The 22462-nt window shown below is 47.5% G+C and overlaps 1 protein-coding gene across 1 annotated transcript; it reads right to left on the bottom strand.

Annotated features, from left to right (window-relative positions):
* Positions 1-567: 567 nt before the first annotated feature.
* INHBA (inhibin subunit beta A) lies at positions 568-16454 on the bottom strand. The gene is made up of 2 exons (XM_046021664.1): positions 15805-16454; positions 568-6118 (listed from the first exon to the last, which is right to left on the bottom strand). The coding sequence occupies exons 1-2, from the start codon at positions 16190-16192 to the stop codon at positions 5232-5234; spliced, it is 1275 nt and encodes a 424-aa protein (XP_045877620.1). The 5' UTR covers positions 16193-16454; the 3' UTR covers positions 568-5231.
* Positions 16455-22462: the final 6008 nt, after the last annotated feature.

Genomic DNA, 22462 nt, shown 5'->3' with positions numbered 1-22462 from the left:
CCATACAGGTCCTCTTGGTCCCGGTTCTTTTCTTTCCTAAGGTATATTTTTGTCTAGCCCTAGTTGCTCCCTACAATTCCAATTTTCTAGCCAGAAGGGAAAGGAGGAAGAAAGGCGGAAGAAGGAGGAACAGAAGGAGAGAAGAAGGAGGGAGGGAATGACAGAAGAAGGGAGGGAAAGCAGGAAGGAGGGAAGGAGAGAGGGAAGAAAGGAAGTTACTTCATTTCATGTTACTTGCCACTACAGTTTGAGAAATGGGAAATTAACAAAATGAATACAATAGAGCTACTGGTCCAAGCATCTGCAGCCCATTACAAAGCCTTGCCACAGCAACGTTTGTTCTTTTCCTCTCTCCACTTCTCCTGTTCCAGCTTTTGTCCTCTTTCTCCCATTCAGTCTGCTTCTCATACTCGCCCCAGTAATTACAGGAGAAACGAAATTCTCACCCAGCAAAGGGTGTGGCATTATGTGTGTAAAGTTGATCTTGGAAAACCGGTAAGACATAAAATAAAAATAAAAATAAAAAAATAAATCCCAAACAGGTTTTTTATTTAACATAAGGCCAAAGAAGCTATCAGGCGTTGCTGAATACTGTCCGCTAACTGTACAAAATATTGACTGCATGCCTCGCAAACACCAAAGTATCGGCTGGAATGCCATAGAAATAAATAACTTCTGCTATAAACACATGAAAACATATCAAACTGTTATCTCTTTAAACATATTGTAAATAAAAAAATTACCAGTACTTCTACACAATAAATATTAAGAAACCATTGACATCGTTGAAATGCACTCATATAAATTAACAACTTTAATTACATTAGCCAAACAGACATTGGTTAAAGAACTGCATGTAGTATGCCAAAAAAAATAATAATAAAATAATAATAATAACAAAAATAAAAAAATAAAAACAAACAAACAAACAACATCAACCACAGAACATAAAAAGTTTTAAAACAAAACAGGCTTCAGATTCTCTTGGCTTTCATAATTATATTTTTCTTTTAAAGAAAAATATCAACCCATTGTCAATGCGCTGTTTTTCAAAGCATTTAAATAGAGGGTAAAACCCATTGGAAATTAATACAGAAGAAATGTTTCACTTTATGCATAAAAAATAAATAATGTAGCTGAGACATGTGGCTTGCTTTTGCCCTTGAAGATGTGAACAACTTCTAAGCATTCATTTTCTCTGACCCATACAACAGCTTCTCAGTGATAAAGGGTTTAATTTAAACACACACAATGTCCACCCCCAAACCTTCTGCCCACATCTACAAGTTCCAATTTATTGTGTAGGGTTTCAGGGTGACTAAGTTCTTCTCTACATTGAAAAGGGAAGTTGCCAAAGGCCCCCAGGAAATCATATTTTTCAAGTGAACATAATAATTTGAATCTAAGCTTAATACAACTGAGGCATTTGTGTTCTCTGTTTCTTTAGAGTTACTTCTTGAGGTCCAATCCCACGGGGGTGAAAAACAAAATTTACTTGCTCTTCCTTAGAGGAGAATGCAGGCATTCTCCTTGAAAACAGTGTGGAATCAATCTTAAATATCTATGAAATTGATTGGTCTTTAGGGATAAGAAAATTCCAACTCAGTGTTGTGGAATTTGCCATGCTTTTTTGAAAAAAAATGAAAGAAAGAAAGAGAGAGAGAAAGAGAAAGAAACAGAGGGAGGGAAGGAGGGAGGGAGGAAGGAAGGAAAGGAAAAGAAAGGAAAGGAAAGGAGGGAGAGAAAGAGAGAAAGAAGGAAGAATCCAAACTACCAAATATTTATCATTCTTAAAAAATACTTGGGGACAAATACTTTTCAGGGTTTTTAAGATTGGTATGAGTAGATTTTTAAGAGCCTAGAGATTAGCCTTAGAGAAAGAGTAGAGAGATGCTAAGATGATCAGATAGAGCCACCCTGTTTTAAGGAAAACCTACTGTGAGGAACCCAATATGGCTGAAGTTGAAAGCTTTTTCTTTTGGCCTCTTGCTGCTACAAGAAAAGTGCGGTTGTTTACAAGCCTGCATATCTTCCAAGATTATTAAAGATAGCAGCAATTTATAATTCTATTTCAAGGCCACTTACATTTAATGAAATAATGTTGAAGTTTGGAGATGTTTGACAACCCAATAATTTAATTTTAATTAACACATCCCATTAAAATATTGTCATATGGAATTTCGTTTTGCTCTGCTTCCAATTATTAAAGCCACTAATCAAACTCCATCTTATGCCCACTGTGTCGAGCACTCTTTTGAAGGGCTTAAACAAGATGGCGCACACACTTGAGATGAATGGGAGCCACAAATGGGTATCAGCTGTCTTTCAAGCATCCTGCTTTTCCCACTGCCTTGGACATTCCTGCTAGTGCACTATGAACTAGGACTTGGTTCCCCAAACTATTTTCATGGGTTCCATTATTAGTGCCAAATAAGCAGCAGTCCAAAAGGCCTTCTAAGTTTTTCATGCAAATTTGTAAAGTTGAACAAGGCCATCCCCCTCTCCTTGAAACTTCCCTCACCATGTCCACTTTCCTCACCCTGAATGATTTCCTGGTCAATGGTTAGGAGTGAGGAAGCAAGTACCAACGTTGCACACTCTCCCTCTTACATTTAGAGTCCACTCCCCTGGCGTACATGTTGTATTTCTGCATAAGAAAGGGTGGACCTCAAGATGTAGTAAGTATATCTCCCAGGAACAACATTAAAATGATTTGCCTACATACAGCCTAGTGTTCTAGTACACCAATTTAGTATGACTATCTCAAGAAGAGCTAAACCACCTTTCAGTAATGTTTGGCTTCTCACTATTTTATTTTTCTATAATTAATTTTAAAAAAATCTATGAATTGACATTGACTTTCTGAAAGCTTCAGTATCTTACAAAATACTAACTAATGCAATTTTTCCAAATTATTAGTATTTTTTTTCAGTTTTTGCAAACTTCAAACAAGTCAGTAAAAATAAGGCTCTGTATTTTTAAAAGCATATAAATGAATAACTTATTAGCTATTCTAGGCAAGCTAAATACTGTGGAATAAATTAGTAGAAATTTAGCTTTAAGCATGTACTTCGATATTTATAAAACAAAGTGTTTTTTTTTTCTTTTTTGCATCTGAGTCAATACATACAAACTTATATATCAAGAGTTTTGGCTGTAAATTAAAATATTAGGGATTTTTACCACTGATGCCACCCTGCAGTTCTCTTTCTTATTCCTAATCTCTTAAGACTTTTCCCCAAGTTATTTATCTTTTAATTAGTGACAGCAATATTATTTAGCCCAGCAAGTCATATTTCTCACATTAGGCCTCAATCACCCCTCCTCCCCCCAAAAAAGTACTCAACTCTTATTCTGGCCTAAAGATGAATTTTTTTTCTTTCTGAAAAAGCTTTCTGATTTAAGATTGATTCCAATAGATAATAAATATAAATCACACACACACACACAAAAATCAGCCTAGAACCTTGAAGAACATGAGTTTCCCGTTTTCCCCACAGGGACTATCTGGGGGGATGGGGGTGGGGGGCAAGAAAGAGGAGGGAGCTGGGTCCCTGCACAATGAAAGAGGGTCTTGCTGAAAATAGTCACTGGAGTTTCCAGGCTTCTTCCCATCCGCATTTTTGAAAATGTGCCCACCTAGTTCAGAGGAAAAGCAAAAACGATAGCCTATCCTTCTTAAAAATACTGTGTTTTGCACACAAACATTCATTGCTTTAAGAACATTACAAAATGACAGCCTGATGTGCTTAAAATGTGCATGGGCATATGATGCGATCCATGTTTATATACACACAGGTATGCATATGCACAAGCCATGTACATATACACGGACAAGCATGTAGTATTCTAAGATAGCCGACAGTGTACAACTACTGTACATCCAGTATGAAATGTCCCGTTTCATGGATGTCAAAGGAGTCAAAAAACCAAACTTCTCAGGTCTCTCCAGCCTGAACGCCATCCACCCTACTCCACCTTGAATCCCAACCCCTGACTCACTGATGGTGAATGATACCAACCACAGACAGACTGTTTAAAGGCTCACACAAATGTCTTTGGTGTATGTGTCTATTTTTTAAGGTACAAAATAATAATAATAATTATAATTATAATAATAAAAATAGCTATTTTGTGTGCTGTAGCAGTTCTCTTATAGCTCACATTAAGTGCAGCTCTTAACCCCCCCAACCCCCACCCAAAGAAAATACTTGTTAAATAAGGATTAGACAGGTCAAACACCATTGTAGTGCAAATAGTAAACGATAAAAAAAAAACAACATTTACAAAATATAGAAATGTTTGGATCCAACAGATGGACAAACATATTCCTTTCAAGTATCTCTCCTTGAAGAAAATAAAAATTAATCAGGTTACTTCCAATACAAAAAAGTCTCTCATTTTGTTCTCTCTCAGGTAAACAGTTTCAAACCTATTAGGTTGCATAGTACTAAGATCATAAGCACCTTAACGAAATGTAACTTGGTATTCTTTGTTCCTTGATTTTGCTCTCTTCCCATTCTTGGTCTCAAATGTTGGTTTTGTTTCGTTTTGTTCTGTTTTTAGGTTGGTTTTGTTTTGTTTTGCTTTGCTTTGTCGCAAAACTGGTGCAGAAAAAGAAGTGTGACCACCTCATACTACGGTTCCCTTGCCTGTACGCGTATGCACGTGTCATGTGGAAATGCCTCTGTGTGTGGATGTGTGTGTGTGTGTGTGTCTGTGTGCGTGTATGCACGGGCTGATATACACAGAGAGAGGGTCACACAGACATACCTTACAACCTGGGTAACTGGGTGGGAAAGCGCCGGTAACTGGCTCTTTCAAACTCATGGCTTTCTAGATGCTATTTGGGTTGTGCCTGCCCACGTTATTGCAGACTAGACAAGTCGACTTCGAGGCTCACACTGAAAAGGGGACTGAAAAGGAGGGGACAATACTCCCGTGTAAGCAACTGACGTCATCACCTTGGTATCAGAAGAAATGAAGGGGGCGCTGTTCTCCCTCTCCCTCCCAATTCCCATCTGGTTCACTGCTTCATCTCTGAGCCCTGGCTACGGAATTTTTCCACATCTTCCTTCATCTGTTTCAGGTTTTGTTTTTAGGTTTTTTTTTTTTAATTTCTTTTTTTTTTTTTTTCCTGCTTGTTTAACTCAGAAACCTTAAACATTTCTTCATCTTGCCACTGTCTTCTCTGGACCACTCTGACTCCCCGTCCCCCTGGGCGGGGCGCTCTATGAGCACCCGCACTCCTCCACTATCATGTTCTGAATGTCCTTTTTGATGATGTTCTGCCCATCATCATAGTACAGCATGGACATGGGTCTCAGCTTGGTGGGCACACAGCACGACTTGAGGTTGGCGAAGGGGCTGTGCCCACGCATTCGGTAGTGGTTGATGACGGTCGAGTGGAAGGAGAGCGAGGACCCCGACGTGCCTGCTATGTGGCTCGGGCACTCACCCTCGCAGTAGTTGGCGTGATAGCCGGAGGGAGCGATGATCCAGTCGTTCCAGCCGATGTCCTTGAAGCTGACAAAGAACTGTTTCTTACAGCAGATGTTGACCTTGCCGTCGCACTCCAAGCCCCGCCTCCGCCGCCGGTGAGGGTGGTCTTCCGACTGGCGGGCCTGCAGCATGAGGAAAGGTCTGTGGGACTGCTCCTTGTCCTCGTCTGCCCCTGCCCCTCCGTCTCCTCCGTCCTTCTTCTTCCCCTCCCCCTCCTCCTCCTTCTTCTTCTTCTTGCCCAGGAGCACCAGGCTGGCGCCCGTCTCGTGGCACTGCTCGCAGGCAATCCGAACGTCCAGGGAGCTCCTGCCCTGGTCCAGCAACCGCTGGATGCTGCTGGACACCGGGAAGATATGCCAGGTGCTCTTGCGCGCGTCCACCACCTTTTCCGATATCAACACTTCGTTCCTCTCCTCCGCGAAGCCCAGCTCCTCGGCGTCCTCCCCGGCGTCCGCGCTGCCCTGCGGGTGCTTCTGCAAGAGCCGGATGGTGACTTTGGTCCTGGTCCTGTTGGCCTTGGGGACTTTGAGGAAGAGCCAGACTTCGGCTCGCTCCACCACGGACAGGTCACTGCCTTCTTTGGAAATCTCAAAGTGCAGCGTTTTCCTGGCTGTGCCTGCGGATGAAACACAGCAGGAGAGAGAGCAGGGACAGTCGTTAGTCGTGCGGGGGGACGGGGATCATCACACACTCATCTCAGGCAAGCACGGCGCCTCTGCTGTGGGCCATCTCCGGCAGGGGTCAGCAAGTTAACAGCCCACCGGCCGCAGAAAGGTGTTGACATTTTTAAATGGTGGACGAGAAAGAGTATTTTGTGTCATGTGAAAATTACATGAAATTTACACTTCAGTGCCCATAAATGAAGTTTTATGGGACCACAGCTACACTCAGTTCTTTATAGGCTGTCTATGGCTGCTTCTGCCCTTGATCGCGGAGTTGAATGGCCACAACAGGGACGGCCCGCAAAGCTGAACACTTGTGCTCTGGGCCCTTTCCGGAGAAAGTCTGTCAACTCCTGGCTCTAAAAATGAAAAGAGCCTAGATCTCAGCCAGTGTCCGGGAGCCTGCGGTGGTGGTGCAGGGGTGCTGTGTCTGTTCACTGCTTAATTTCAGTTGCATCTTCTATAAAATGGGAATGGCACAATGACATTGGACCCACTTTGCAGCGGGCTTGACGTAACACAGGGGGCTCAGTCGTTAAGCATCTGCCTTCAGCTCAGGTCATGATCCTAGAGCCCTGAGATCAAGCCCCACACTGGGCTTCCCGCTTGGCAGAGAGCCCACTTCTCCCTCCCCTGCTCCCCCTGCTTGTGTTCCCTTTCTTGCTCTCTCTCTCTCTCTCTCTCTCTGTCAAATAAAAAATAAAAAAATTTTAAAAAGAAAGAAAACCCACTGTGAGCTCTAGCAAACTATCAAAGTGATGCTATTCCCACAGAAATAAACAGGCACCCCCTATGTAAGTAAGTGGAGCCAGTGCCCACGAATTAGCCTCTGCCTTGGCCATGACCTGCCCCACCCCTCCATTCTTTCTTTTTTTTTTTTTAAAGATTTTATTTATTTATTTGACAGAGAGAGAGATCACAAGTAGGCAGAGAGGCAGGCAGAGAGAGAGGAGGAAGCAGGCTCCCCGCGGAGCAGAGAGCCCGATGCGGGGCTCGATCCCAGGACCCTGAGATCATGACCTGAGCCGAAGGCAGCGGCTTAATCCACTGAGCCACCCAGGCGCCCCCCCTCCATTCTTTCTTTTCTGGGTCCCTGCAACAGGCTTTTCTTGCATTTGGTTCTCTAGCATAGAGTCAGGCCCCTTTCCAATCATTGCTCCATGAAGCAGGTATAAAACAGAAACTACCCGGGATTCTGGGCGTGACCTTGACCGCTTCACCTTCACCACCAGCTCTCTCCCAGTGCCCCATCCTCTGTGGTGCAGCCACAAGGTGTTTGTTCAAGGTCAGCTGTACCACATACACTTTCTCACTTCCAGGCAGTGACCCCTGCCTAGAACACTCCTGCTCCCAACACATCACCTTCAGTGGCTGCCCTTGATAAGGGTTCAGTCCCTGACCGCCCTCCTGACCCCCCACCAGTCTGATTTAGGACGCCCCTGGTCTGAGATCCTATCTATCTCATTCACTGTCATGTTTACCAGCGTTTACCAGGAAGGAGGCAATCGCGTCCTCAGCATCCAGTCATGTTAGATTAAGAGATCCACCTCCCACGGCTGCATCCCCCGTTTTTGCCTCCTTCCCTTCTGAATGCAGCTTAATGAGCCCCAATTCCAGCAACTGCTACCAACAGAAAGGAAACCCCCACATTGGCAAGGCAGTTGGATTCAGAGACCATGCAGGTCCTCACTTAACCGGCTCCCTTTTCTTTCCATAAGCACCTGTGTGTCTACACACGCCACAACGTGTACTGCGAGGAACAGGTGTCCAGGCTGGAACGCTCCGATCTAGGAAACAGCTTCCCTCAGTCGTACTTTTACCGCTCACTGGTCTATGAAACATGCCCTGACCGCCTCCTGTGGGTACCTGCTGACAACTGTCCGGTGTACACTCATCCCGCATGCAAATCTGAGAACAACGTTGGGGAAGGTCATCTTAGAACTCGCAACTCCCTGGGAGGGTCTCCCTGCCTGGATTTCTATAGCTCACGGAAATCCAGCCATACTTATCACTCTCAGCCCTGAGATGTTTACGGTACTATAAATTTTCGGCACAGTTTCAAGTTCTCTCTGCATCAGAAGGCAGGCTTTTCTGTGCATTGCACACTGTAGATTCTGTTCTTAATTTAACACACTCTGCACGCTGTGATGCTGATAGTGGTAAATTCACTGAGGCCAGGGCCAGGAAAGGCTACATGTGTATACAAAAGATTCTCTGGCATCTTGGTATAAAGTCGCTAGCATTTTGGCCTCCATGGTGGTGGTGCTGGTGGTGGGAGGTGGCCGTGTGGAGGGGCTCGGGAGGTCCCTCTCCTCCAGCCTTGGATCTCTGGTAAGGGTTAAAATGAATGCTAAAGCTAGGTTCACGATTAGATCACCAGAGTAGAGAGCAGTTAGAAGGAGGGGAGACTGTCATTTTTTAGGGAGCGTGATTTCTTTTCAAGACGTGAAGACGGTATTCCTCTTTGCTAAAAGCTGGTGGGTTTTCTGATGCTGTTTGGCTTTTTATTTGGGGGGGAGGGAAGAAAAAAGAGAAGTTTCCAGGAGGGAGAGCTTAATGATTTAAATTTAAAAAGACATTCAGCAGCAGATCTGAAGGGGTAGGGTCCTTCTGGAAGCTCCTCCAAGCCCAGGACAGCCACCCCTGGATGGGTGTGCAGGAACCTCCCTCTGTGTCCTGCAGAGAATAGTAACAAGCTACCTGCTGTTCTCCCTTCTGCCTCTACGCAGGCAGCTTCTGAAACCTTACACTGTGCAGGGTGCCACTGTAAAGACAGAGAGATAGTAGCTGCTAAATTAGAGAAGCCAGAGGGCAGGAGGCTGTGTTTTGTTTTTCTAGGAAAGAGTGTGAAACTGGAGACTCTGACTCGTCTTTGGGATGGGAAAGCTCTCTGGGTTTCAGGTAACTCATTCCCACAAGCTCCTCTCTGCTTTTACCCGGGCTTGGCAGGAGGGGCTGGGGTGAAGGTAGATGGTCCTTCCTCCAGAAGAGAGAGGATCCCAATGGCAGTGCAGACCAGCCCACAGCGGGTTTTCTGCGAAGGGAGTCCAGAATGTCTACAGAGGCTGGGGGTGGGGCGGGGGCCAGGGTGGGCTAATTGGCTGACTGGATCCAAGGAGCTAGAGTACATGCAAAATGCTTTTGTAGGGGCCAGGGAGGCTGAGGGCCCTGGCTTCCAGGAACAGCCCACAGGACAGCCCCTCATTCCACCAGGGCAGGTTTCTAAGGCATGATAGCCCCACCCCTTCTTCACAGGCGGCTGTACTCGGAAGCAAATGATTTAGTGTTCCTGAGAGAGGATCGTACAAAGAGAGTGCTCATTAGAGGGGGCTCAATCTGTCAGGTGCTGTTATATTAGGATCAGGGAGGCATCATAAAATGACTTTCAACCTGGTCCTGGCTAATAATTAACTGTGTGGCATTGCCCGCATGTGTGGAGAAGCACGGGGCTGATTTACGCATCGGTTTAATTATCTGAGCTTGAAAAGACTGTTCCTGTATTCACATCTATTGCCTGCTTGCTGAATCTCTCCCCCATATTTCTGACATTTGGATTTTCCCCCTACTAATTGACATGCTTGTCGCCTCCTTCTCCTGGTGTCCATTTCTGGAACTGCTATTTGTATATTGCATGGTATTTTATCAGGGAAAAAAAATAAAACAGATCCAATTTCATGAAAATGCTGTTGCCATAATGCTCAGGAGAACAGGGGGAAGAGAGAGATGCAAGTCTTCCTAATGTCTACCTTACATGCAGGTACATTTTAAAAGTTCTATTGTATTTGACTTATTACACAGTGCAGTGTGTGTTTTTTTCTCTTTTACATTTAGCTTTCATTGCAGAAGGGGGTGGAGAGAATGAGACAGCTAGAAGCTGAGATGATTAATATTTATCAGGGCTGTAGGTTTCAGAAAGATATTACAACCCTCAAATTTTTTAGGTATGAAAAATAGAACTTGTCACTTGATTCTATTCCCTTTATCTGTATCTGACCTAAGAGAGAGTGTTAGACTGCGGTGATGCTTTGAGAATGCTCCAGTCCTCAAATCTCTAGGCATAGCAATTTGAAAAATGGAAGGAGGTTGCCTGAGGCTGAGGTGTTTAGGATCAATTACTAATCAGTTTCAGGTTTGACTTAATGATCTCCTGCATCAAATCCTGAAATGGAAGCCTTCCCACAATGCTTTGTGAGCAGGTACAGATTAGTTGGTACAGGTGCGCACTGGGTTCCTGCATTATTACCTAGCTACCTAGATATAGCTGTTGGCTTTGCTAACCTTTCATTACCTACTCTCTGATAATATTCTTTTCATCCTCTGTGCTATTTTTTCCCTCCCGAGGCTCGTGAGCAAGTCTTGTATCACAGCCTGCTCTGCCTGAGTAATTCACTAAGAAAGTCCCACGCAAACCCATGTGGGTGATAATATTTCATCACTTAAACCTCTATGAGCCCGGTGGACACAAAACCAAGGGGAGAGAGAAAGGTGCATAAGAATGAGTAGGAGGTATAAAGATGGCACCTTACAGGGAAGACCTTTGAAATGCTGCCGGGCAAGGGGTTCCAACAGAGGAAAGACCAGAAGCTGCAAGGAAGAATCCCCAAAGCACCTTTTTTCCTTTGCTCTCAGAATTTTTCAGATATTTTTAAGAACTCAAGCACGAAAGCAGGCCTGCCAAGGGTTAAGCAACCAAGCCCCTGGTTACTCCCATCCCCCACACCAGGACTCAAAATTCTGCTCTTCCTCAAGCCCTCACCTCAGATATGTGGGCGTATGAACATTTCCAATGAAATAAGCAACATACACACACACACACACACAGAGTATTTGGTTTGTGTTCTGTTTTGTTTTCCTCACCGGGTTCCTGCTTAAAGCATGCTGCCCTTGTACATATGGGTAATAATTCCATCTCTAATGTGAATGTGGAAAATCTTGTTGTTTATGGAGGATTTTAACTCGAGATGGGGGAAAGCCTTGTTGTGGAATGCGGCTGTTACTTAAATTTTGCATTCTGGACCCAGATTTCGCTATGCCTAGATGGTGCAGTCACTGGTGGGAGCATCCGGGCCAACCAGGTGCGCATGCGCGTTCTCTGAGTCACTAACTTTGCGTTTGGACTGTTTCCAGGGGTTTCTGCAGAAGGCAGCAAGTGAGGTCTTAGAGGTGAGGCCTCCCTTAACCTGCAGCCGAGGGTTTTGCCTTGTAGCAGAACTGCAAGTTTGGTCATACATTATCTGGATTGGTTTTGTTAGCCTTCCTATTTTTTTTTCCTTCTGATCTGCTATTGAATTGTAAATGCCAGGCCACATTCGGGTGTCTTCCATTTCAGTGGTGATGAAATAGAGACAGAGAGAGAAAGAGAGGGAGAGAGAAGGGGGTTTTAGGTTCCGAAAAGAAGTAGAAAAAATGCTTAAGATTCAACCTACAGAAATTTCAGCGACTTCTTCCAAAGTTCCTGAGAACTTTTGCACTTTTGGTTTTGGGTCCGGGAACCGCTGGAGTATGAGGAATTCTGATCTACAGTTCACGCTCCAGTACAGGTTAGCAAAAGGGGCCAAGACAAATACATGTTTTCATTAAAAGTGCCTGAGAAGGTATGACTCCCAGTTCTCCATATATGAAAGCTGACTTTCTATCCTCTGAGGGCTCCCCCACACTAACCCCGACCCACCTACGTCACAGGCCCAGACCACGAGGCATCTCGCTTCTGGTCTCTTCTCCCCCATTTGGTTCCCACTCAGTTTAGAAACAAACGGATCCTCGGAAGCTGTACCCAGATTCTCACAGCAAACAGCCCTTTCCTCCCTGTTGGAAGTCACTTGTAATCATTTGTTGCTGGTGAAAAGCGTTGATAAGACAGGCAAACCAGGCAACAAAATGAAGGGAGGTGGAAGGCATTTTGGTCAAAGCCAGGCAGCCAGCCGTCTTAGGGAGAGATGTGTGAGCAGATCAGCGCTGCTGATGATTCATGGTCACACTTCTCCACGCTCTGCTTTGTTTGCTTCTGAAATGTATCATTCTTCTGCCTTCCATAGAGCTCCGGAATGTTCACATGTATCACTAGAATCCCCACGTCCTTTCTTCTGTCTCATTTACTGGGTCACAGGTAGCCATGTTTCTCCCATCCCATAAAATCCTCACGTTTTCTGGAGAATGAGAGGAAGCAGGGGGCAACCGATAAATACCAAGATTTGGGCGCTACAGAACGGGGCTTCCAGGAGCCGAAAATGCCTTTCCCTAGATTAACCGCTAAGGAGCAAAAGTCTTTGGAATGCGCCCTCTTGTGGCCGATCACTTTGCATTATTGAAAGAAGAAAGTGTGTAACCCCTAAAAGCACTCTTCAGTGAGGGGTAACTCGCAGGAAATTTCCTTAGGCTGGCATGGAATCGGTATGAGTCAGGTCCGGCTTGAGATGACTTTCTTGGGCTGGGAAGAAACAGTCACCCACGCCAGCCTTCTTAGACCCCCGTTTGGCAAGTGCATATTTCTAATTCAACCCTTCTGTAATGGGAATCCTCCAAGAGGGGGAGATTTATGTGTTGCTTTCAACAACACCTGGGCTCGGCGAGCATTGCCCATTTCCTGGGGCTTCGTTTGTCTTTCTGTCCCTATCTGTTCTTCAACAAGTGCTGTCAATTGCTACGTTGATTACCATAATCAACATATAAATCTGGCAGCACGTGGAGACTCCGGAATATGCTGTTACTGTACACTGACCAGATATTGTCACAGATCACAAGAAGATAAAATAAGATAGAGCCATGGAGAAGGCCGCTGATTTCAGCCTCACTGACAATTACACAGAGAGCGCACTTGACCCTACCCATCCCTTCTTGTCCTTTAAGGTCTTCAGGTAGACACAGAGCACTCTGTGCCAGCTGTTCCGGAAATGCAGTCATCTTGGTGAGCAGTCTTGGGTGACATGTGTTACAAAAAAATAATTTGATCTGTTGGGAGAAATTTCAGGGGGCCAGGGTGCAATTCCTCACCCCTCAGTTAGTAACAACTCGTATCAATTTTACAAAGATGGGGCACCTTCCACCTGAGCTCAGATGGGACAAACTCAGTTCTAAGAGTTCTAGCCACTTGAGTTTTTGGTGGTCCCTCAACTGCTGGGCCACATCATGGGCTTTAGTTAAGCATCAAGAGGGGTTGAGTCAAAAATTAGACATGAAACCCTCAACCGGGGAATCTTAAGTTTGAAAGACGACACATCTATGGGTATGCATCGTGGCCCGGGTCTCGGTGACAGTGACTCACAGCCTTCCACACTGTACAAAAGAGTTTGTGGAGGAAAGAAAAATGAATACCGTCTGCTATTCTCCAAGTTCTTACATTTGACATAGTTTGCATATCATTAAGGTTGAGTTATTCCAAAAGCAGCAAGACATTTTTGTATAGTCAGATGATAAAACTCTTTCCTGGTTGGCAAAATCAGCAACAGAATACTCATCTGGCACTCCTCTTGGAGAATCGACTGTCCAGATAGCAATCATTAATTCCGCGGAATCCTAGTAAATCAACCTGAAGTTGATGTGTGAAACTTTTCAGATGAGAAAAATAAGTGTGTCATAAACCTTCTCTGGGACTCCAGCAGCTCACCCGAAGTCAAGTTGTAAACTCAACCAGGAGAAGTTTTCCATTACAATCCTTAAACTGGCGTCAACGCGTGAGTCAAATGAATCACCTTTTTAAAAAGTAACTCAATTTCTTTTAAACTAAACACCTAACAGGAAAGAAAAAGAAAGAAAAAGGGCAAGATTTCCTATAAATGAGAAAAAGACAGCCTCTGAGATGAAGGCCATAAGTAAGAAAGAATGTAAAAGGTCAAATTCTTTCACTGCAGAACCTCTCAATGCCAAGAGCGGGATTTGCTAGACAAGTCAGCTAGGTCAGGAAGCAAGGCTGTCTCTAGCATCAGGTGTATGTTAATAGTGGTCCCAGGGAATAGGTATACTTAGTCATCTGACACGGATAAAGGCCAATGGAGTAGGGCCTGAAATTCAAGCCATCATGTGTAGTAACTGGTATATAAAAACCTATATGGGGTCCCTTTATATCAGCACAGGGTGCAGACAGACCTCTAGACTACTGGAATCCGTTCCCCTCCATGGGACTCAATGTCAGTAAAGCACTTTCTTCCCTCCCCTGCCATCAGGAAAGGTGAGTGGCAAGGTGGAAACGCCAACCTGACTTTGTCTCCTCAATAAGCTTCAACAGATAAAGCCCTAAGGATCATGTCCTTTGGGGGCTGCGTCCAGAAAGAGCTTTAGAGAAAGAGAACCCTTATTTGAAGAGAAGCTTCTGGTGAGAGAGAGACACTGTCCTGCCAGGAAGCTTGTGGGACAGCAGGGCTTCTCTCACCAGGGAAGCTAGGAAGCCAAGCAGGCTATCTGCTCCCCAAAAGGATGCCCAGGTCTGGCATGGTTTTCTTGAAAACAGAACATCTGAGTCAACAGGTTTTCAGGATTGGAAATTTTGAGTGTTGCCTTAATTGTTTATACTGCTGCGGCAAACTTTTAAACAGAAATGCTGGGAGTCCCTGCACGTACTTTACTGGCCATATGCTCCACCAAACAAAACAATGGCATTCCTTTCAAATGGGGTTGGCAAGGGATATGATTCTTTAGGCTGGCATTACCCTGCAAGTAACAGGGTATGAACACATCTGTGTGCCGGGGCGTGCATGGGCTTGCCGCGTGCGAAGGGTCTGCGTCCCATAACTGTAAAAATAACCTGCCTCCACATCTGTGGCCACGCTTCTGACAGGTATCTATCTACTCAGCAACAGGTTCCTGTGGTCCTGAGCCAATGATTGGAACCTATTAAAGTTCTTCCTCTTAAGGATTGAGTGAGAGTTCAGCGTAGTATCTGAGAGCACTTTGTCAAGGTTGCATTCCTTGGCAGAGAGCTCTTAGTAACTTTGCAGAGAACAAAACTCTCTTTTGGTGGTGGTGGTGGCGGCGGTTGCTGAGAGCAAAAGTCAGTGTTCCAAAAGTGACTGCCGGTTCAGCGTCAGCTGTCCCCCAAAGTCCCTCTTTCCTGCCTGGAAGGTGATGCCTGTGCTCCCGGAAGACGAGTTTCTGAAGGGAGAAGGGGCTGTCACTAATAATAAGCATGCCCTGCTTCCCCGGTGTGGCCCCTGACTGCACTTTTACAGGGAAGGTTTGCTTGAAGACAATGACTTCATCTGTGCCGTTCCGCCCCGACCCCGCACTCCGCGCACGCCGCCCCCCCCCATAGAAACTTTGGATGCGGTCCGGGGGCCTCCTGGACCCCCTCCCCCCCGCACCCGCCAGCGCCCGGGCTCTCCCTCGGGGCTGCTCGGAGCCGGTTCCCGAGGCAGGGCGAGCGAGCCTCGGGCACCGCGGGCTTCCAGCCCCAGCCCGGCCCTCGCGGCTCGCTCGGGGCGATCGGCCGAGTTCAGCAAGTGCGAGCGAGCCGCCCGCGGCCGGGGCTCGGGCTAGAATCCCGCGCGGGCGCAGCCCGCTCCCCCGCCTCCCCTCCGGCCGCCGCCGCCGCCGGCGCCCGCCGCCGAGTGACCTCCCCCGGGCGCCCCGCCGCCGCCGCGGGCGCAAGTTCCTCCCCGGCCGGCCGGCCCGGGGCGCGCCGCCCCCAGCCGCGAACGCCCGCACCGACCTGATTCCGCGAACGTGATGATCTCCGAGGTCTGCTCCATGAGTTCATTCATTTCTGCCCTCCTGCCGATGTCATCCTCTATCTCCACGTACCCGTTCTCCCCCACTTTGCCCACATGGAGCTTTCGGATGGCGTTCAGAAGCGCCGCCTTGGGCACCGGCTGGGTGACTTCGGGTCTCTTCTTCAAGTGCAGCATGTTCAGGATGTGCTTCTTGACGGCCTCCACCATCTCCGGCTGAGAGTTGGGCACATCCTTGGGGAGGGCGGCCAGCGCGCAGGACGGGCAGTCGGGGGCCGCGCCGTGCCCCTCGGATCCCGGGGTGGGGGAGCTCTTCACTATAATCCAGCAACTCGCCAACAGAAATCCTCGCAGCCAGAGCAAGGGCATCCTGGCAGCAAAAGTTGTTGTGGTTGCCTTTTTCAAAGGCCCTGCTTTTCCTCCCCCCTCGCGCACAGGTTTTGTTGTTGTTGTTGTGTTGTGTTGTTTTTTCCTTTCTTTCTTTCTTTCTTTTTTTATTTTATTTTTTTCCCCCTTCTCTTCAGCAAATTCTCTGGAACAAGAACAAAAAGTTTTCTGTGAAGTTTTGTTTGCAGGTTCCCTCTCGGAAGGCAGTCGGTGCTGTAGGTTTGTGGCTGTCAGGGAGGAGAGTTCTGACTGTCTCCGAGTAAGAGAGAAGGAGGGAGGGAGAGAGGGAGGGAGGGAGGGAGGGAGGGAGGGAGGGAGAGACAGGGTGGGGGGGGCAGACAGAGACAGAGAGAGGATGGGAGGGAGAGAGACAGGGAGAAAGGGAGAGAGAGGAGAGAAGGGGGGAGGGAGGGAGAGAGGGAGGGAGAGACAGGGAGAGAGAGACAGGGAGAGGGAGAAAGAGGGGGAGAGAGGGAGAGAGAGAGGGAGAGGGAGGGAGAGAGAGAGAGAGAGAAGGAGAGAGAGAGGAGAGAGAGAACGATTGGTCCTAAGTGAGTGCGTGAATGGGCGAGGGAGGGAGTTTGTGAGTAGAGGCTGTGATTAGGAAGGGGAGGGACAGCCCGTTTTCTGACAGGCTGCTTTCCTTCTGCTCACTGTTCCCTCACACACACCTCTCTTCAGATATCACCATTCTCGGGAGTTCTACTTTCCCTTCTGAAAGGAATCCTCCTAATTTTGTTCTCCTTCCCTCCCCCCTTTCTTTTCCTTTCTCTGCCCAGTCCCCTTGCTTCACCTTCTTCCTCTTTCGGAGGGGAAAGAAAACCCCACTGGAAGGCACTGTCCCAATCTCCTGGGATGACTAGGTTGAAACGACCTGCCCCCAGGGCCCTCCACCCCTAGGTTGCCGCAGCTCTAGGTGACTCCCCCACACACACTGGACCCTGCCTCCTGAGGCGGGGCCAGGGGTTCCTGGAGGTGGGCGGACAGGTAGTGGGGGTCGAGGGCAGAGGGGCCCGGGAGCCGCTGGGTCTGCCGGCCAGCGAGAGGGAGTCCTGGAGGTTGCCGGCTTCCCATTCATTCATATTTAAATGCTCAGGGTCACCCGCTCCGGTGGGGGATCTGAGAATTGCTGTTTGGGGTCATCTCAGACACTCTACTTTCCCCAACTGCAAAACGCTACCAGGCACCGAAAGATGCACTGGGAATATTCTACCTGCTCCTGTCACCTGAAACTCTCTCCCCTCTCCCTAACCGCCGCCGCCCCCTTCTGCCCTGCGCGCGCGCGCGCGCGCGCGCACACACACACACACACACACACACACACACACACACACACACACTACAGCCCACCACCTCCAGCCCCGACTTAACAGATAAAATGCAAAGTTCATTTGGCCTTTGCTACATTATTTCCTACAAACAATGTGCTCCTAGGACTTGGATAACTGGTCCCAGGGGGAAAGAATCTCCAAAATATATTGACCAATGATGTCTTCTGCCCTGTGAGACTTTTTCAGCCTGCCTCCTACCCTTGTCCTGGACCATCGTTTTCCTGGACTGGCCCCTTGATGGCTCCTTTATCCCCCCAAAGGAACAGCACAGATGAAATCATCATGGATTTCAGTGTTCACAGAAAAAGAAAAATGTGAATTTTTAAACAATGCCTCTCTGAGTTTTTTTTATTCTCCCCCCCACCACCCTTTTTTCATTTTCTGTCTTATTGCTTTTATCATGCAGAAGTATCTTTAAGAAGTCCATCTGTTAAAGCTTTCCTTCTCTCTCGGTTTCTTTCCCACACATAAGCCCTCAGTTTCTGTAGATATAGTCAGCTTATATCTGACACCTAGTGTATTCAGAGTTTTGTAGTTAAGCAATGCGCTCTGGGTGGAAAAAGTTAATAAATATCATTACTACAAGCCTAGGATCTGAGGGCAGGAGGAGGAGGGTGAGGAAACTGTGACATTAAGGTAAAATTACAGTTTGCAGAGATAACAATGCTTTTCTGAATCCGACACCCTGTCCCCCTTTTCCAAAACAATTATTTGCAAGATTTTCTCTGTTCCAAGCCATCTATCACAGTTTGGGATTTCTTCTCCAGGAACATCAATTACTCTGCTCTTCTTCGTAAGACCTGGTCGACATTCCTTAAAGAGTCTATTTTTTTTTTTTTCAGTAGGGGTAATGGTGAGAGAGAATGGGGAGGGGGTAGCTGCGTTATAACCCGTTAATCAAACATCTTTGAAATACAAAACTTAACATAATCTCCCGTATTTGGCGTCATATGTACAGCACCCAAAGCATTTTGTAGCCCAATTAAATTTTACAAGAGAGTCTGAAATAAAACTCAAAGTCTAATGACTCCAAACAACTCAGAGGGTCCTAAGAGCAGCACGCAGATAAGGGCAGCTTATCAATATTTGGATCCCCTCTGTCTGTGTGTGTCTGTTCCCTGAATTTACTGGTGGTGAGTGGAACTCTTAAAAACAGCTTTCTCTGTGGCATATGTACTTGTCTATAAGTGCTGAGTGGGTTGAATACACACGCTGTCTATTTGCATGTTCTACTATTAAAAGCTGTATTAAGCTGCCTGGATCATATCAAAGGTACAAATCAACAATGTGCCTGGAAAAGCAGTAAGTAAATTCCTTCCAACCTTTCAAACTCTGCATGTGTCAAGATCTCCTAAGTAAGAGTTAAAAAGCGTTACCTTTCCAGTCCTCTTTCTTCTACCAGCAGACTCTTGGATCATGTGGTAAAGCTGTCTGAGGAGTTCCTCTTCATGGTTTTGGCACTCTGAAGTTTTATACTGTACTACTTCTTTGCACCCTCTCACATTGGTACCACTCAGAGGAGGGCTGGGGTTTTGTTTGGGATTGGTTAGAATCAGATGACATCAGCAGACGGCTGGTTTTTCCAGTGTGAGACACTTCATAATTATCTAATGGAAAGCCTTTCTTGGCTGCTGGGACACTACTTGGTGATCACCGAGAGCCCGGGAAACCTATGACCGACTAGACTACCTTTTAGAAAAACACTGACATTGAACAGCTAGAGCTCCCTGAGTGTCCAGCTTCCAACTTTGACTGCTGGAGCACACACTTCTCATTATATTCAGGTTCAGTTTTATGTCTTCACATAAAACATCTGTTACTTCGTGAAGTTGCCTCTATTTACAAAGTATTTTATTGTTTCTTACGGGGAAGAAAATTTGCAGTGCTCTTTATAGGGATTCTGATTTTACTTTTTAAAATAAGATCCTTCACGGAGGGGAGGAAAATGGGAAAATATGTATACCTATATAAGAATGGTCTGCCCTCCCCTGACTTACACTATGATTTTACATCTTGAAATTGAATGTCTGCTTCATGAATCACATATCACCAAGAACTTGGAAAATACTCATTCTCTGCTAGTGAACTTTGTACCTATCCTTCCCAAGTCTTTAAGAATCCCAATCCAACTAACAGAGAAAGAAAGCAAGCTCGCACATCATTCTTTATCAGAACTGCAAGTCCTGTGATTTCTAAGTTGTTACGAATATAACATGAGATTAATGAAAAGAAACAAACGTTCCTTGGAATAGGAGTTAAGATGGTGAGAGTTGCTGTTGGGGAGAGGGTTGCTAGCAAGGCTGAGAAATAACACAGTTGGGAGGAATCTTCAGACCAGCACGGTGGGGAAGGGTTGTTTGAAGGAGCAAAGCTGAAGCATGAGCCGGGGACTCATGACAAGTTGAATAAAATGTGCAAAATTGGGAGCTAATGAAAGCCATATGACCAGATATGTTGTTTTGTATGCAGGATTTAACATGCATAAAATAAACTTTTCACTGTGCCCACAAGCAAAATATAGAGGCTCTGGCCTCCTGATGTGTAGCTGGAGAAGGTTCCTTTAGGACACCAGAAGTTTGCTGTGTGGGAGGGTCTGCCTTGGCTAAGCACAGAGAGAGTGTGGATGGTGAGCTGTGCATTGGGGTGGGGGGGGGGGGGTAGTCTAAGAACTGCATACACAGAAATAAAGTAAGAAATTAGATTATTAGGTTGTAGAGGAACAGAGGGAGTCTGGGAAGGAAAGATAGAGACAGGATCGGTGCTGGTTAACTCCGAAACTCCCTGCCCATCAGTTTGGAATCGGAGGGAGGGACTGAACCTCTATGGAAGAAAAGAACTTCGCCTGCCTTCTTGATGAGCCCTCCTGGACAGCCCTGGCAGGCAGGGCCTCTGAAACCCCCTGCCCCCCCCCCCACCCGCGGGCACGAACCCCCGTGTCCTGGAAACACCATCGTGTTTATGACTTTGGGGGGCACAAAACAAACCCAGATCAGACCCCGGTTCCATGGCTTGCCAACCACATAACCTCGGACCTCAGTGTCTGGGCCTGTCAGGTGGGATCCATGCTACTCAACTGCAGGGTCAAGGGCCTGCTCAGAACATCGCAGGTGATACTCTTTTGGAGATGCCTGGGTGGCTTTCTGTCCACATTTCTGTCCCAGAAATATGCAGAATCCCTTCTAGAGGAGCGACCCTCTCTACATGTGTGTGTGACTCACTCAGATCGAGTTGGCCCCCGGATGCCACCGAGGTGCCCACTTAGCGGGTCAGCCCACCCGCAGTGATGTCATCCTCTACCTGAATCCCCAGCCTCAGAGCTGAGCCACGCTGGAAATGCCTCCTCACTGAGTGGAAATTGAGGTGGGGGCGGGGGGTGGGGGGCTAGAGGACGCAGGCAGGTTAAAACAACTTGGGTCGCATCTCGTGGACTGGGAATGAGCTCTTCCCTGCCGGACTCAAGGGCCCGGGGGTGAGCGGGTCAGCCCAACTCCTGACAAGCAGCTCCTTTTCCTGCCTCGGTTTGGTTTCTCTTTCACTTCCGGCCCCCTCCCCCCGCTGCGTCCCCACGCCCGGCCCTGCGGGCCCCGCTGCTCGGCCTGCTACTGTACCTTGAGCAACACCTGCTGGCAGCTCCCAGGGATCACGCCGGAACGCGGCCGCTGCTCGAGCCCGGCTCGCGGCGCTGGAGTCTGGGCCAAGCCGCTCCGAAGCGGCCGCCTCTATTTTTACCCCGAGCACCAGCAAGGGCAACTTCTTTTAAGAGCAGCTCTTGATTTTTCCCCCCTTTTGGCAGCTAAAGAATTCAGCGAAGGGGGAGGGGGGGATCACTATTCAGTGAGTGCCGCTGGGAAGCTCTGAACCCAGCCCTCGGTGCCAGGGTCGGAAGCACGGCCAGGGTCAGGGACCGGCGCGGGGACCCGCGGGCGGGCGGCGGCGCGGGCAGGGGCGCGCCGGGAGCGCTCACGCCCCACGAGCTGCCCCCTTTCCCCGCGTGGAGCTGGGTCCTACCCGCTTCTGCGCTAGCACGGTGGCCCGCTGCCACCGCGTTTTCCACCTAGTGCAGGCGGCCTGATTTACTGGCGACTTCACAAAGCTCCCGACTCCTCGCCGGAGCGTTTGCAGGGGCTCTGTTCTCGCCTCGAGGAGCGGCCCCTGGAGAACCCGGCGGAGCAGCTTGCTGCGAGAAGGAGCCGGGAGGGAAACTGTGGTACCTTATTTTACTGTAATTGCAAAAGGCACGATGTGCCAGAGATTTATATTTAGACGTTGTATGTTTCTACTTTTATGTAAATGGAGCAATTAGGGCCCGTCTTGCTGCTGCTAACTCCAGTGCTTGCGCCTTGCTGGGGAGCTGGTGTTTTCAATCACAATTAGTGAGCTGGTCAAAAAACAAAGTTCATCTAAGGATAAGAGCTCAGTGGTGGGAAGAGAGGAGAGACCGGCGTCCCCGGGGCCTCCCTGTGGCCTGTGGTGCCACACACCTTAGGGCACGGCTGACTTATAGTGGTGTTTACCCGTGGCAGCAGCTGTCCCCGTACAAAGTTGGCAGAGATCAAGAAGCAAGAATGTTCATTTTTCTTCTCAGGCAAACCGTATGTCCTTCGGCTTTCATCCATGCTATTAATTGGTCTCTTTGCTCACTACTCCTGGAACAAGGAGACAGGCCTAGAAAAGGGGGCCGTTTTTCACGGCTCTCTTACTTTCCCTGCAGCTCACGCACCGCTGTTATTTGGTGAAAAATACACGCCAGGGGACACGAACGCCCCAAGCAGGTGACCGACAAGTTGTCGTCTGATTCAGCTGAAATGGCAGGAGGCTGGGGGGTGGGGGGGGGCTTCGGAGCGCGGACTCTGCCGCTGACGACTCAGGGTGTTTTAGTTCCTTCCTATGAAAAATCTGTTTCCAAAAAAGCATGATTTCT

This window comes from Meles meles, chromosome 10, assembly GCF_922984935.1.
Source record: "Meles meles chromosome 10, mMelMel3.1 paternal haplotype, whole genome shotgun sequence".
Taxonomy (NCBI): Eukaryota; Metazoa; Chordata; class Mammalia; order Carnivora; family Mustelidae; genus Meles; species Meles meles.
This window is presented reverse-complemented; position numbering and strand designations above follow the sequence as displayed.